The 14,785-nt window shown below is 39.5% G+C and overlaps 1 protein-coding gene across 11 annotated transcripts in view; it reads left to right on the top strand.

The window, feature by feature from the left end:
• Positions 1-11,532, top strand: part of stau1 (staufen double-stranded RNA binding protein 1) — a 46,898-nt gene extending 35,366 nt beyond the window's left edge. For all 11 annotated transcript variants that reach the window (XM_078555245.1, XM_078555251.1, XM_078555248.1 and 8 more), the window contains 4 exons: positions 6,754-7,085; positions 8,145-8,267; positions 8,459-8,544; positions 9,874-11,532. In XM_078555245.1, the coding sequence (XP_078411371.1) occupies positions 6,754-7,085; positions 8,145-8,267; positions 8,459-8,544; positions 9,874-9,961 (629 nt within the window). In that variant the 3' untranslated portion in view covers positions 9,962-11,532. The remainder of the gene's footprint in view (positions 1-6,753; positions 7,086-8,144; positions 8,268-8,458; positions 8,545-9,873) is intronic.
• The last annotated feature ends 3,253 nt before the right edge of the window (positions 11,533-14,785 follow it).

The raw sequence follows: 14,785 nt of genomic DNA, 5'->3' as shown, positions 1-14,785 counted from the left end.
GAACTGCTACAGTCCCTGTAATGTAGGTACACCTACAGTGCTGTTACGAAGGGAGTTCCAGGATTTTGACCCAGCGACAATGAAGGAACGCAAAATATTTCCAAGTCAGGATGGTGTGTGCCTTGGAGGGGAACTTCCAGGTGATGTTGTTTCCATGTGTCTGCTGACCTTGTCCTCCTAGATGGTGATGGCCGTGCCTTTGGAAGGTGCTGTCTAAGGAGTCTTGGTGAGTTTCTGCAGTGCATCTCGTAGGTGGTACACACTGCTGTTACTGTGCATCGGTGGTGGAGAGTGTGAATGTTTGTGGATGTGGTGCCAATCAAGTGGGCTGATTTGTCCTGGACAGTGTCAAGCTCCTTGAGTGCTGTGGGAACTGCACTCAGGCCAATGGGGAGTTTTCCATCACACTCCTGACTTGTACCTTGTGGATGGTGGGCAGACTCTGGGGAGTCAAGAGGTGAGTTACTCGTCACAGGATTCCTAGCCTCTGACCTGCTCTTGTAGCCACAGTATTTATATGGCTAGTCCAGTTCAGTTTCTGGTCAATGGTAACTCCCAGGATGTTGATAGTAGCGGATTCGGTGATGGTAATGCCAATTTAACGTCAAGGGGCGATGGTTAGATTCTCTCTCGATCGAGATGGTCATTGCCTGGCACTTGGTGCAAATGTTACTTGCCACTTGTCAGCCCAAGCCTGGATATTGTCCAGATCTTACTGCATTTGGACATGGATTGCTTCAGTATCTGAGGAGCTGTGAGTGGTGCTGAACATTGTGCAATCATCAGCAAACACCCCGACTTTATGGTGGAAGGAAGGTCATCGATGAAGCAGCTGAAGGTGGTTTGGCCTAGGACACTATCCTGAGGAACTCCTACAGTGATGTCCTGGAACTGAAATGGTTGACCTCCAACAACCACAACCATCTTCCTTTGTGCTAGGTATGACTCCAACCAGTGGAGAGTTTTCCCCCTGATTCCCATTGACTCTAGTTTTGCTCGGGCTCCTTGGTGCCACACTCAGTCAAATGCGGCCTTGATGTCAAGAGCAGTCACTCTCACCTCACCTTGGGAGTTCAGCTCTTGTCCATATCTGAACCAAGGCTGTAATGAGGTCAGGAGCTGAGTGGCCTTGGCAGAACCCAAACTGGGCACCAATGAGCAGGTTCTTGCTAAGCAAGTGCTGCTTGATAGCATTGTTGATGACCCCTTCCGTTATTTTACTGATGATCGAGAGTAACTGATAAGGCAGTAATTGGCTGGGTGGGATTTGTCCCCCTTTTTATGTACAGGACATAACCGGGCAATTTTCCACATAGTCAGGTAGATGCCAGTGTTCTGGCTGTACTGGAACAGCTTGGCTCAGGGCGTGGCAAGTTCTGGAGCACAAGTCTTCCGCACTATTGCTGGAATATTGTCAGGCCCCATAGCCTTGGCACTATCCAGTGCCTTCAGCCGTTTCTTAATATCACATGGAGTGAATTGAATCAGCTGAAGACTGGCATCTGTGATGCTGGGGACCTCTGGAGGAGGCCAAGATGGATCATCCACTCGACACTTCCGGCTGAAGAGTGTAGCAAATACTTCAGCCTTATCTTTTGCACTGATGTTCTGGTCTCCCCCATCATTGAGGATGGGGATATTTGTGGAGCCTTCTCCTCCAGTTAGTTGTTTAGTTGTCGTCCACTATTCACGGCTGGATACGGCAGGACTGCAGAGCTTACATCTGACCTGTTGGTTGTGGGATTGTTTAGCTCTGTTTATCACTTGTTGCTTATGCCGTTTGGCATGCAAGTAGTCCTGTGTTGTAGCTTCACCAAGTTGACACCTCATTTTTAGGTATGCCTGGTGCTGCTCCTGGCATGCCCCCCTGCACACTTCATTGAACCAGGGTTGACCCCCTGCCTCGATGGTAATGGTAGAGCAGGGGATATGCCGGGCCATGGGGTTACAGATTGTGATCGAGTACAATTCTGCTGATGGCCCAGAGCGCCTCATGGATGCCCAGCCTTGAGTTGCTAGATCTGTTTGAAATCTATCCCATTTAGCATGGTGATAGTGCCACACAATACGATGGATGGTATCCTCAATGTGAAGGCAGGACTTCACCTCCACAAGGACTGTGCGGTGGTCACTCCTACCGATACTGTCATGGACAGGTGCATCTGCAGCAGGCAGGTTGCTGAGAATGAGGCCAAGTATGTTTTCCCCCTTGTTGGTTCCCTCACCACCTGCCACAGACCCAGTTTAGCAGCTATGTGTTTTAAGACTCTGCCAGCTTGGCCAGTAGTGGTGCTACCAAGACACTCTTGGTGATTGAAGTCCCCCACCCAGAGTACATTCTGTGTCTTTGCCACCCTCAGTGCTTCCTCCAAGTGGTGTTCAACATAGAGGAACACTGATTCATCAGCTGAAGGAGGGCAGTACATAGTAATCAGTAGGAGGTTTCCTTGCCCATGTTTACCCTGATGCCATGAGACTTCATGGGGTCTGGAGTCGATGTTGAGGGACTCCCAGGGCAACTCCCTCCTGACTACATACCACTGTGCTGCCGCCTCTGCTGGGCCTGTCCTACCGGTGGGACAGGACATACCCAGGGATGATGGCGGTGGTGTCTGGGACATCTGTGACGTATGTTTCCTTGAGTATGACTATGTCAGGCTGTTGCTTGATTAATCTGTGAGACAGCTCTCCCAATTTTGGCACTAGCCCCCAGTTGTTAGAAAGGAGGACTTTGTAGGGTCGACAGGGCTGAGTTTGCCATTGTCATTTCCGGTGACTAGATCGATGCCGGGTAACTAATCCGGTTTCATTCCTTTTTTGTGACTTTGTAACGGTTTGATACAACTGAGTGGCTTGCGAGGCCATTTCAGAGGGCAGTTAAAAGTCGACCACATTGTTGTGGGTCTGGAATCACATGTAGGCCTGACCAGGCAAGGACAGCAGATTTCCTTCCCTAAAGGACATGAGTGAACCAGATGGGTTTTTACAACAATCGACATTAGACTTTTACTTCAAGATTTTTATTGAATTCAAATTCCACCATCTGCCATGGCTGGATCTGGGTCCCCAGAGCATTACCCTTGGGCTCTGGATTACAAGTCCAACGACAATACCACTACGCCATCGCCTTTTATGTCTTAGTTACTGCCAAACAACTTTTCTGGACTGAAAATTAATTTTCAAAGTGTGGAGTCTTATTCCTTTAAATCTCTAATAGTAAAATCTATTTACTTTTTCTTTTTGTCTCATCTTTTAATTCCATCCATCTTCCCCTATTTTTATTTTTGCTTTCTGTATATGCTTGGCATTTCATTAATTATTTACCTGGCATTTCATTAATTATTTACCTTCCATTTCATGGTTTAGGCTCTGTGTCTCTAAGGATTCTACAATTTTTTAAAAGAAGACCCCTTTGTTTACCCCAGCCATACAGGTCTCTGCTCCCCTGCAGAGTGTACCATGCTGTCTTGGCTCACTAATAACTACAAATTCCAGTTCAAAAGCCCGCAGTCTGTGGCACTTGTAATGAATGACTAACAACATTGTTCACAGATGACTGTAAAATCTGGCCCAATTAAATTAAGATGAAGTACAAAAAGGAATTTTGTGATGAATGTCCCATTAATATAATTCAGTAGAGATCTGAGGAGAATATGAACAGTACACAACTGAAAGAGGAAATGAAGGGGCACTTAAAAGTGATTTATAAACATAGAAATAATAAAAGGATGGGGCCAGTTAGGGACCAATCCTCTTGTAGAGGCAGAGGTACTAGGCAGAGGTACTAAATGAATACTTTCATTAGTGAACAGCTTGCTGCTAATATTGCAGCGAAGGAGGAATGGTCGAGAAATTAGTCTAAAAATAAATGAGGTTAAGGTTGGCAGTGCTCAAAGCAGAAAGGTCACCCAGACCAGATAGGATGCATTCTCGGTTGTTTATGAAAAATAAGGATGGAATTTAGCCACCATCTTCCAGTCCTCCCCCTTGGGTATGGGAGTGGTACCTCAGGACTCCAGGATTGCAAATATTTACACTTCGGCTCAAAAGGAAAAGTTGATAAACCCCTTGGACCTGATGATCTACGTACCAGAGCTTTTTGAAAGAGGTGGTTGTAGAGATAGTGGGTGAATTGGTTGTCATTTTTCAAAATTCTATCGATTCTGGAGTAGTTCCTGCAGATTGGAAAGTAGCAAAATGTAAACTCTCTATTTAAGAAAGGAGGGAGAGAGAAAAGTGGGAACTGCAGATCTGTTGGCCTGACATCCATAGTAGGTAAAATGCTATATCTATTGGAAAGGATGTGGTGACTGGATACTTCGAAAATAATGGCAGAGTCAACATGGATTTATGAAAGGGAAATCATGTTTGACAGACCTGTTGGAGTTTTTTGAGGATATTACGAGTGGAATGGATACACCATTCACTGGTGTATTTGAATTTTCAGAAGGCTTTCGATGAGGTCCCACACAGAAGGTTAGTAAGCAAAATTAGAGCAGGTGGGATTGAGGGTAATATACTGGCATGGTTGAGAATTTAACAAAGCAGAGTAGGAATAAACAGGGTCATTCTCAGGTTGGTAGGCTATGACTAGTGCGGTGCTTCAAGGATCATTGCTTGGGTCCCAGCTAATCACAATCTCTATATCAATGATTTGTATGTTGGGACCAAATCTAATCTTCCAAGTTTGTTGATGACACAAAACTTGGTGAGGATGTGAATTGTGAGGAGGATGCAAAGAGGCTTTGAGGATTTAAACAGGCTAAGTGAGTAGGCAGATAGAATATAATGTGGAAAAATGTGAAGTTATCCACTTTGGTAGGAAAAACAGAAATGGGAAGTGTTGATGTCCAAAGGAACCTTGATGTACTTCTTCATAAGTCACTGAAAGCTAACATGCAGGCACAGCAAGCAATTAGGAGGGCAAATGATATGTTGGCCTTTTATTGCAAGAGGATTTGAGTACAAGAATGAATGAAATCTTGCTGCAATTGTATAGCGCATTGGTGAAACTTCACCTAGAGTATTATGTACAGTTTTGGTCTCCTTACCAAAGGAAGGATATACCTGCCATAGAGTGCAACAGAGATTCACTAGACTGATCCCTGGGATGCGGTGTTTGTCATATGAGGAGAGATTGAGGAGACTGGGTCTATATTCTCTAGAGTTTCGAAGAATGAAATGTGCTCTCATTGAAGAATAAAAAATTCTTACAAGGCTCGACAGAGTAGATGCAGGGAGGATGTCTAGAACCATTCTGACAGTCTCAGAATAAGAGGTAGGCCATTTAGGACTCGGATGAGAACGAATTTCTTCACTCAAGAGGGTGTTGAATCTTTGGCATTCTCTATCCCAGAGCGGTGCTGAAGACTCAGTCATTTGAATATATTCAAGACGGGCATAGATTTCTAGATATTAAACATATCAAGAGATATGGGATAGAATGGGAAAGTGGCGTTTAGCTAGAAGATTACCCATGATCTAGTTGAATGGTGGAGCAGGCTGGAGGGGCTGAATGGCCTACGCCTATTTCCTATGTTCCTAACAAAACAGAGGGTTTAAACTCAGCAACTTTCCACCAGTCAGCCTAATGTCAGTGGTCATAATACTTCAAGACAATAATCTTAGGCAAAATTAATTGGCACCTGGAAGCATGTGGGATCCTTCTCTTTGTGAAGAGAGGGAAAGAATAGAAAAGCAAGGAAGCCTTACAAAATGCTGCTTGGGCCCCAGCTGCAGTGTTCTGGACACCATGCTTTAGGAAAGATGTCATAGCTTTGGAGAGGGTGCAGAGGATATTTATTAGAATGGTAGCAGGAATGAAGAACATCTTATATATAAAGAGCAGAGAAACTGGGGCTGTTTTCCTTTAGGTAGCGTAGAATGAGGGCAGAATTCAGAGGTGTTCAAAATCTTTAAGGGTTTTATCCTAGTAAATAAGGAGAAACTGTTTCCAGTGACAGATGTGTCTTTGTCCAGAGGACAGATTTGAGGTAAAAAAAAACTAGAGGAGACATGAGAGGTTTGTTTACACCATGAATTGTTAAGATGGGGAAAAGACTGAGAATGAGACTACAGTGGGATAGCTCCCTCAAAGAGCAAGCACAGGCATGATGGGGTGAATGGCCACCTCTTTCTGCACTATTAAACGGGTAAATGCTCACTTTAATGCTATTCCCGACTACCAAAGCTGACATTGAATATCACTAAGCTGAGGAATTGCTTCTTTGTTCCACTTTAAAATCTAGCACTGAGGTGTTTCCAAGCTGCTTCTGTATGAGGAAGATGACTACTTTGTATGCAATCATTATTACAATATTACAACCTTGCTTTAAAAAAGTCTTGTGAACTAATAAAGGAAATATGCTGATTGAATATTGCATGAGACTTGATGGATTCCATGTCTCTTTGAAGATGAAGGGTCATCAATAGAGTGCCATGGGCCAGGGTTCAATTGTGGAGAACTGATATCAAGTAATGTTTAACTGGTCTGCAATCTTTACCTTATTGGGGAGCGTAAAGCTTCTGAAAAAATGCTTGGTTTAGAGCCTATGGTGACTATTCACATATGTAATGTGAAAGAACAGACTTGAGTTTGGTAAACTTTCACAGTCAACAATGAAAATGTCCAATATTCCAAAGATTAAACTGAAAGAAAAATCTACATTTGAGAATTCTGTAACAAACCCTGCTTTTGTGGTATTGAAGTATTTTCAAGCATTATAGAGAATACTAATATGTACTACTTTTCAGTTAAAGATGGGAGCATGCGTCTAGAAGATGAGTTTCGAATGCCTTATCCCAGCCACCAGCAACTGCCTGCGGGAATCCTTCCTATGGTTCCTGAGGTAGCACAGGCTGTTGGTGTCAATCAAGGGCATCATACCAAAGATTTCAACAGGCCCGCAGCAAATCCAGCCATGGCCACTGTCACCGCAATGATAGCAAGAGAACTCCTATATGGCGGAACATCCATAACTGCAGAAACAATTTTGAAAAATAATCCTGCGGCCCGCAAGCCACAAAACACCCTTACCCGACCTTCCGAACAGTTGGACTTTTTGGCTAGTGTTCAAGGATTACAGGTATAACAAATCTCTCTTGGGGATAGTTCTATGTTATCCTAGTGACCAGTTTAGCAGAAATAGCTTTTTTTTTGTAAAGCACCATCAAATTTCTTGTCTTTATATTTGAGATGCGAAGTGCATTCAACAAAACATTGCCTTCTCTGCTATAACAGGCTGTTTTCTTTCTGCTATAATGCGAAATTGTGTAATACTAACATGGTTAATCTTTAATTGAGTAATATCGAATGTGGCCCATGCAAAAGGACATGAATTCTCTGCTCTAATCCTTCCATGTTTGGTTTGTGATAGTCAGTTTTAAGTGTAGTTTGAAGCAAGGCTAAGATTATAAGCACTATTAGGATGGTATTGTGACTTGTTAGCAAAAATTCAAGCATCGGAAATATGAGTGTAATAAATGTGCAACAAAAATAAAAGTACACCTGTTTTACTTGCTTCAGTTCATTCCTTTTTTTAAAGGTATTGACTTGTGCTGAGGTACAATTTTCACAGGTACCAGTTGCCTTCTGATATCCAATCCAGATGATTATTGTTAATGTGCAAATTTAGGTGCTGAGCCAAGACTGGCCTTGGCTGTAACCGCTCCCTTGAATTGACTATTTGAGATGGGGAATGTCATTCAAAGTCTCTTGAATCTTGATCTTGTCTAGCATAGTTAATTTTCTAGGTACCAGCAGCATGCTTATTCCTTTTTGTTTTCACCCTCCCACATCCCCACAACTCCATGCCTGTTAGGATGACTCAAATAACCCCACACAGCATTATGCCTGAGGTGTTTTGAAACAGTAGCTCAGTAGCATATCAGGCTATGTTTATTTTATATATCATTGTAGGAAGCCATTTCTAAATTCTTTTAACATCTACTTTTAAAGTTTTTTGAGATTTGTCCATATTCTATCATGTTAATTCAAGCTGCTTCAAAATTGACTTCACAATGCAATCATTTACAGTTCCAGTAACTTGTTTTGGCTCAACCCAATGTGTAGCCTTTGTACATTATAGCCTCTAAAAGATAATTTTAGTGTGACTTTTATGTCATGTCATGTCATCTCTTTTTAGGTTGAATATAAAGATTTTCCAAAAAACAATAAAAATGAGTATGTCTCTCTGATAAACTGTTCATCCCAACCTCCTCTGATCAGTCATGGAATTGGAAAAGACGTTGAGTCCTGTCATGATATGGTAAAGGATATTTTATGATTTTCAAATCTTTAATGTAATGTCTTATTGCTTGTTCAGTTGTCAAACTGATAATTCAGTCAAATTAAGAGTTACCTTTTAAATAGAGGGTCAGACTTCTTTTCAAAGACCAATATACAGAAAATCTGCATTTTCTTTTGCTCAGGCAGTAAATACCCCTATTTACTTTTCAGGCTGCTCTTAATATCTTAAAACTGTTGTCTGAGCTGGACCAACAAAATGTAGAAATACCAAGAACAGGAAATGGACCAATTGCTGTGTAAGTATAAGCTGATTCTGGTCTTTCTGATTTGTGAGTGTGTGACAGAGGGATTGAACTGAAAAGAGAATACCTTTTTTCCTTCTTGCTCTGTGTATGTAAATGGTAATGGAGAAAAGAATAAGACTTACTGATGGTTTCTACCTCCACATTGTTACAAGAAATTGAAGGTGCATTAGTTATAAATTTCCAAAAAGCTCTACATTCAAGAATTGTGCCTTTTGGATTATAAAATATTGAGAATGTCACTATTTATTTAAGAAGGGATGTGGAAAAACAGCTAACTACAGACCTGGCAAAGTTACTAGAATTGAACCTCAGAGCAGGAAGGGAGGAATGCAGAGAAATAGTCAGGCCTTACTAGTAATCAGATTGCTCAATGCCCAATTAAAGCAATTGGTGGAGAGTGGCTGTCCAGCTGTTTAAACCCTTCGGCAACAAGCTGCTGCCAGGGACCTAAGTGAGCATTCCCTAACACAAACTAAGTGCTCCAGGAGAGAATCCCGTTTGTGAGGAGTGTGGGAAAGGCTAGGGTAGAAGTTGAAGCTTTCCTTGTGGGACCTGGATTAGCATTCTTACTCCTGGCCACAAAGAAACTTGGAAAATAATTAATTTATTTTTAATTAAACAATTACTTTGCTTGGCCTCCCTAGCCCTAACGTGGCCCACAACTGAACAATGTATTCCAGGTGGGATCTGAAGCATCATTTCCTTTGTTTTGAATTCCAACACTTTTGACATGAAGGCCAACATTAGCCTTTGTTATTTGTGTATATGGGCACCTAAATCCCTTTGCTCATCCACAACTCCAAAAGTGATCCTGGGGGAACAGCCCTTGCCATATACCACCAATCAGAGAGCATTCCTTTATCATGCCTGTGTCCTGTCTCCCAACTAATTGGTGACCCCTGCCACAAGGTTCCTTCCAACCCCACTTATTTTTGCTGCTACTTTTGTCTGGAACCTTATATCAGTGTTACTAAAACTAGATCTCTGGATGCATTTCTTTTACCATTTTTGCAAGGGAACCTTAATCTGCATTGTATCTTTAATATATGTATATAAATATGTGTGTACATAACTCCCAAGATGGAAGAAGCGAAACATGGGCTAAATGATAACCATCTGTACTAAAGTTTTGGATTCCCTATCATGATTAAGTAAACATAATTTGTAATCCATAAGCATCTGCAGCTTTGAACAATTCATAACTTACTGTATTTATTTTAAGTTCTACAACTTTAAACCTGCACTATTTTATGGTTGAAAGAAAACATATTTTGTTTTGCATTAGTATTAAATTAAAAACCAACTGATCCTTCTTTTCAGATGTGTGAAACAAGAAATTGATGGCGACTCTCTCATCAAACCGGCTAACTCAAACACTTTAGGACAAACACTGGATGTCACTGACTGAAAGCCTTTTATTGACCCAAAGCGCCAAGCACCAGAGAAAATCGGATGCTTCCTGTTCTGTGACATGTAACTTATGTTTTAGACAACTACAGTTTGAATCTTGCTGTAGTATCTAAATAATTAAGTTGCTTAACTTTTTAAAATAGTAATGCATTTCAACATTAATTCATTTTTTTTGATGAAGGAAATTTGTTCCTAATGTTTCATTGGAACCTTGTTCACACCAATATCCAGCAGCAAAAAGTTAGAATTTCTGTTGATGACTCTCCAATAGTACATTACATGATGATTGAAAAATTGCTTAACAAAATCAGGGTCATATCCAATGTATGTAGTTCATGATTTGGTACCTGTCTGAATTGGCCGTTAGTAACATAAACCATTTTGGTTTGACAAAACTTGGTGCTAGTTTAAAAAGTAGCGTGCCTGCATTTTCATAATTGTATATCTGAAAGAAGCAAGTTGAAACTCAATTTAGAGTTTGTTTCGATAAGTTATAAAGACTGCCTCTTTTTTTTCACCCTTTAAAGATGGTATCAAGTAGCATGTTCAGTCTTCTAGGTTAAGTTTGTATTTTTTAATCTAAAGGGTTTTTTTTAATTTGGTAATTCTGAAGGACTTTGCTTTTTGTTTTTATATTAAACTTTGTTTATATAAAAAATAAATGAGTAATTTTCAACAGTGCACAAGAATTACATTGTTGGATATGATCTGTTACCTAGCTTATACCAGAAATTGCAGGTTACTGTAAATCTTGGTGTAGGGTAAAATGTAAGATGTTGTGTTGTACTTTATTAATGCTTTGATGTAATGTTCCATGTGATGTACACAAAGTGTGTACAGTAAACATTTTGCTTATTGTCCAAGTAAAGCACGAAACCCTTGCCAACTAAGTCAAAACTTTGTTACTTTACTTTTGGACTTTTTTTTTCCTTCCCATGTACTGTACCTATGGAATGGAGAAGTAAAAATTGGTGTTTGTGCAAAAGTACTGGTGGCTTTTTTTGGCATAACACATTTTATGTGAAGCTGAGTTAAAGGAGTTGTAAGCCATTCAATTTTAACTTTGATTTATAATCTGCTTCAACGTTTTTAAAAGATTATTTTGAAAAGATCTTACTGGTTCTGATTTATCTTGCAATACATTTTTTTTGGAATCTAGTTTTTAAACAGCTAGGCTATTCCACTACTTATTTTGTGTATCACAATACTGTTCTTTACAAATGTAGAAGGAAAAATAGTTAGCTTGTAAAATTGCTGGAAAATGCTGTAAGCATGCCAGTAAATTACTTTTAAAAGCCTTTTGGTTATAAGTGAAGCATTTAACTCCTTTAAGTCAAGCTACACAGGCTTTTCTCCATTGTGTGTGGTAGAACAGCTAACCTTTAAAGATAAAGGATTTTTTACCTAATGACATCGGTCTGAATAATAACACTACTCCAAAGTTGCACTTGGATGACTTTGGGTATCTGCGGTTTGAGATTTTTTAAATGGCATAGATTTGAAGCTCTGAAAAATTATTCAATTGAGAACGATGGAGCTTTACTGTATTAAAAGTTCTTTTGACTAAAACTTAATTGTTTAAAACTGTTTTGATTCAAATATTGGTAGGAGGAGTACAGCATTTTTGAGGTTGACCCTAAATGGAATTAATTATTAAATACTGAGCAATTTTGGTTTTGAAATTGTTTAAAAGTTCGAAAAAGAATGACTACATAAGCCCACACACACTTTTTTGCAAAACCACTTAAAATTTGGCACCGGAATGGGGTGATGTGAGGAGAGGGAAAGTCTAGCTGAAAATTGCTTTTAGTGCATCTGGAATTTCTTCCCCACCTATAGGATTGTGCTATTGAACTTGAATTGGAGTTTGTTTAAGCATCTATTTTATCCTGGAACTACTTACTTTGCTTCCTATTTCAGATCTGTGTAGTTGTGCTCACTTCTCATTCATTTGACTTTCCTGAGATGTAAGGTCCATTCTATTTTCACAGCTAACCTAGCAATTTGAGCAATTTACATCTGTAGATCTTACGAATGAGAATTGCTGCTATTTGAATGTACAGTTGTGTTGTTTTAAGACTAAATAGACATAAAACAGTACAAAGCTGACTTAAACTCTCTTCGGTGTATTTGATGATCTCAGACTTAAACATCCTATCAAAAGATCCAGTCTGCCAGCAGAACTTTGTATGAATTGTAGGGTTGAACTTCATCACACTAAACGCTTCTGAAGTTTGTTAACTGCTGTATGAACAAGGCTTTAAAACAAGTGGAGAAAAGATGTGTTCCTGATAGGCTTGCATTTATCATGTTTCTGAAATATTTCCAGTTCTTCACATACAATGAATCACTTCTGAACTTCTGAATTTAGGTAGTCGAATATAGCAGACATTTATGCACAGCAAAGTCCCACAAACTGCAATGAGATGTATGACCAGTTGATGTATTTTGGTGTGAATAGGACATCAGTTTAATATCTTAACCAAAGGATGGCATCTCTGCAGCTGAAGTGTTGTTCTCGATTCTATCCCAACGTAGTGTACGGTTCACTTTTGTATTCCCTATGGACAGCATTTATTGGACGATTGCTATTTTAAAAAAAAGCAAAATAAATTTAAATACCTTCAAGACTGCTCAGTAGATACCAGTATACCAGCCAGTGTATTTCTGCTACAATGACTGCTTCAAGGCCAACGATACTCGGGTGTAAACAATCTTCGATAAAAACAAAGTGCTGGAAAAACTCAACAGGTCTGGAAATATCTGTGGAGGGAGAAACGATTCATGTTTCGAATCCAATATGACACTTCAGAAAGAGAAATGTTATTGGTTTTATGCTGTTGTAAAAGGGTGAGGGTTAGGTGGAACAGAAGGGAAGGTCAGGCATATGTTAGATGGCAGGGGAGATTAAATACCAAATAAGTCATGGAACAAAAGGCAAATGGAGTGCTAATGGTTGTGGTAAAGAAACAAAGCATAGGACAAAGCATAGGTATTAAACAAAGCATAGGTATTAATAGCAGATTAAAAATCTTGGCTTGAGTTTGTATGATACTTGGGACAGTTGGTATTATAACTGCCTTGTGACATTTGTGAAACGCTTCAGAATGACAATGTTACCTGATTTGAAACCTATAAAATTGCTTCCTTAAGCACTACCTCATGTACGCCTATTGGTTTTAAGGAGCCTGCTGAACTACCATTTTACAAGTGTACATACAGCTTTCTAATACTACTTGTGCAGATTCTTGCTTTCCTGCCTTATTTGCATGTTTATCTTTAAAATGTTGTAGGAAAATTAACTGGTTCGGATTTGGAACTCTGTGGATGTTCATAAATAACTTGGCAATAAGATACTGTTAAGGAAAACAAGTTGCATCACAATTTCAGAGAAAATAAGTTATATAATCCACCTTTCCCTCTTTTTTTAAATGCCCTGTGAAATTATGTACTTAAACATCTACCTTTGTGACAATTCATTGAATACGTTCTATAAATTAGATCTAAAATAGCTGCCTTGAGTTTCTGAAATTAATCTTGATATTTAACTCATACATTGGAGAGAATAGTTGCGTACTGATTTAGTATTCATATGTTAATCTACAACCAGGAACTCTTGATCGATAAAAATAAAATACTGTGGATGCTGGAAATATGAAATAAAAACAGAAAATGCTCAGCAGGTCTAACAGCACATGTGGAAAGAGAAAAACAGAGTTAATGTTTCAAGTCCTCTTTTGATTGCCTCTTTGTGAATTCTGATGGTAACTGTCCACAGTACTTTTCCATGCCACAGCTAATGGGATACATTGCTATCTAACTTTCCCATTATTCTAATCCTTGGACTGCTGTTGCTCCAGGGAATTTCTGGCTGTTTGGTTTTACTTTTACATCTAAATGTAAACTCAACTTTTTACCTGAACATTAAAGTCCAAAACATTGAACTAATGTTTTGCCATGTCTTACTGTCAATTTCTATTCAGTCTGTTAATTCTTTGCCCAGAGTTGAAGAGAGAAAAGAGGGTTGCAAATATTTCACTCAAAATGCCTTATTCATCCTCGGTGGCATTCAATAATGCAGAGACATTTTGAAAAAATTTCGAAAGATTTTGTAATCTTTGCAGTTTTTTTTTAAAAAAAAATTTCTTCCAAGTATTTTTGTGGCAAGTAAATATTACTTCATGCCAGTTAAGGAAGAACTGAAGGAAAGTCCTTTTCCTTGAATGATTCACATATGTTCAGACTTAATAAGCAAAGTGAATTGTTGTTGATCACTGAAGTTGGCTATTGCCAAAATGAGAAGCATGTAATTACTTCAGTGAAATTTGTGTTTGCAATGGCTGTATATTTTCTGACATTTATCTTTTTAAATAAACCCATGGGCTAACATTTTTTAAATGTGTTCTTGAAATTTAGATTATGCTAGCAAGGTTAAATTTATTGCCCATTTCCTGTTGTCTTGAAGGCTCTTCAACTTCTTCTTGAACTATTGCAGTCTTAATGGTGCTAGGTGTGAAATTCTAGAACACTGACCCAGTGTCACTGAAGGAACTGTGATTTAGAGTCTAGATCAGGGCAATGCATGACCTGGAGGTGATTTTGTTCTCACATTTCTTCTCTCGCTCTTAGTCCTGGAAGTTTCAGGGAAGAAGGTGGAATTGGAATAAATTTGTTGCAGTACATCTTGTAGGCCATATATTCTGCACCCAGAGTACAGAAGTACACAGAATGGAGTAAATGCTGATTCCAGTGGCAAATGTTGAGTTTCAATCACACTCCTGATTTGAGTTATGTATATGATGCAGACTTCGAGGAGTCAGGA

This window comes from Cetorhinus maximus, chromosome 13 (genome assembly GCF_964194155.1).
Source record: "Cetorhinus maximus chromosome 13, sCetMax3.hap1.1, whole genome shotgun sequence".
In the NCBI taxonomy this organism is placed as follows: domain Eukaryota; kingdom Metazoa; phylum Chordata; class Chondrichthyes; order Lamniformes; family Cetorhinidae; genus Cetorhinus; species Cetorhinus maximus.
The sequence above is the reverse complement of the archived record's forward strand: the minus strand, read 5'-3'. Positions and strand labels throughout refer to the sequence as shown.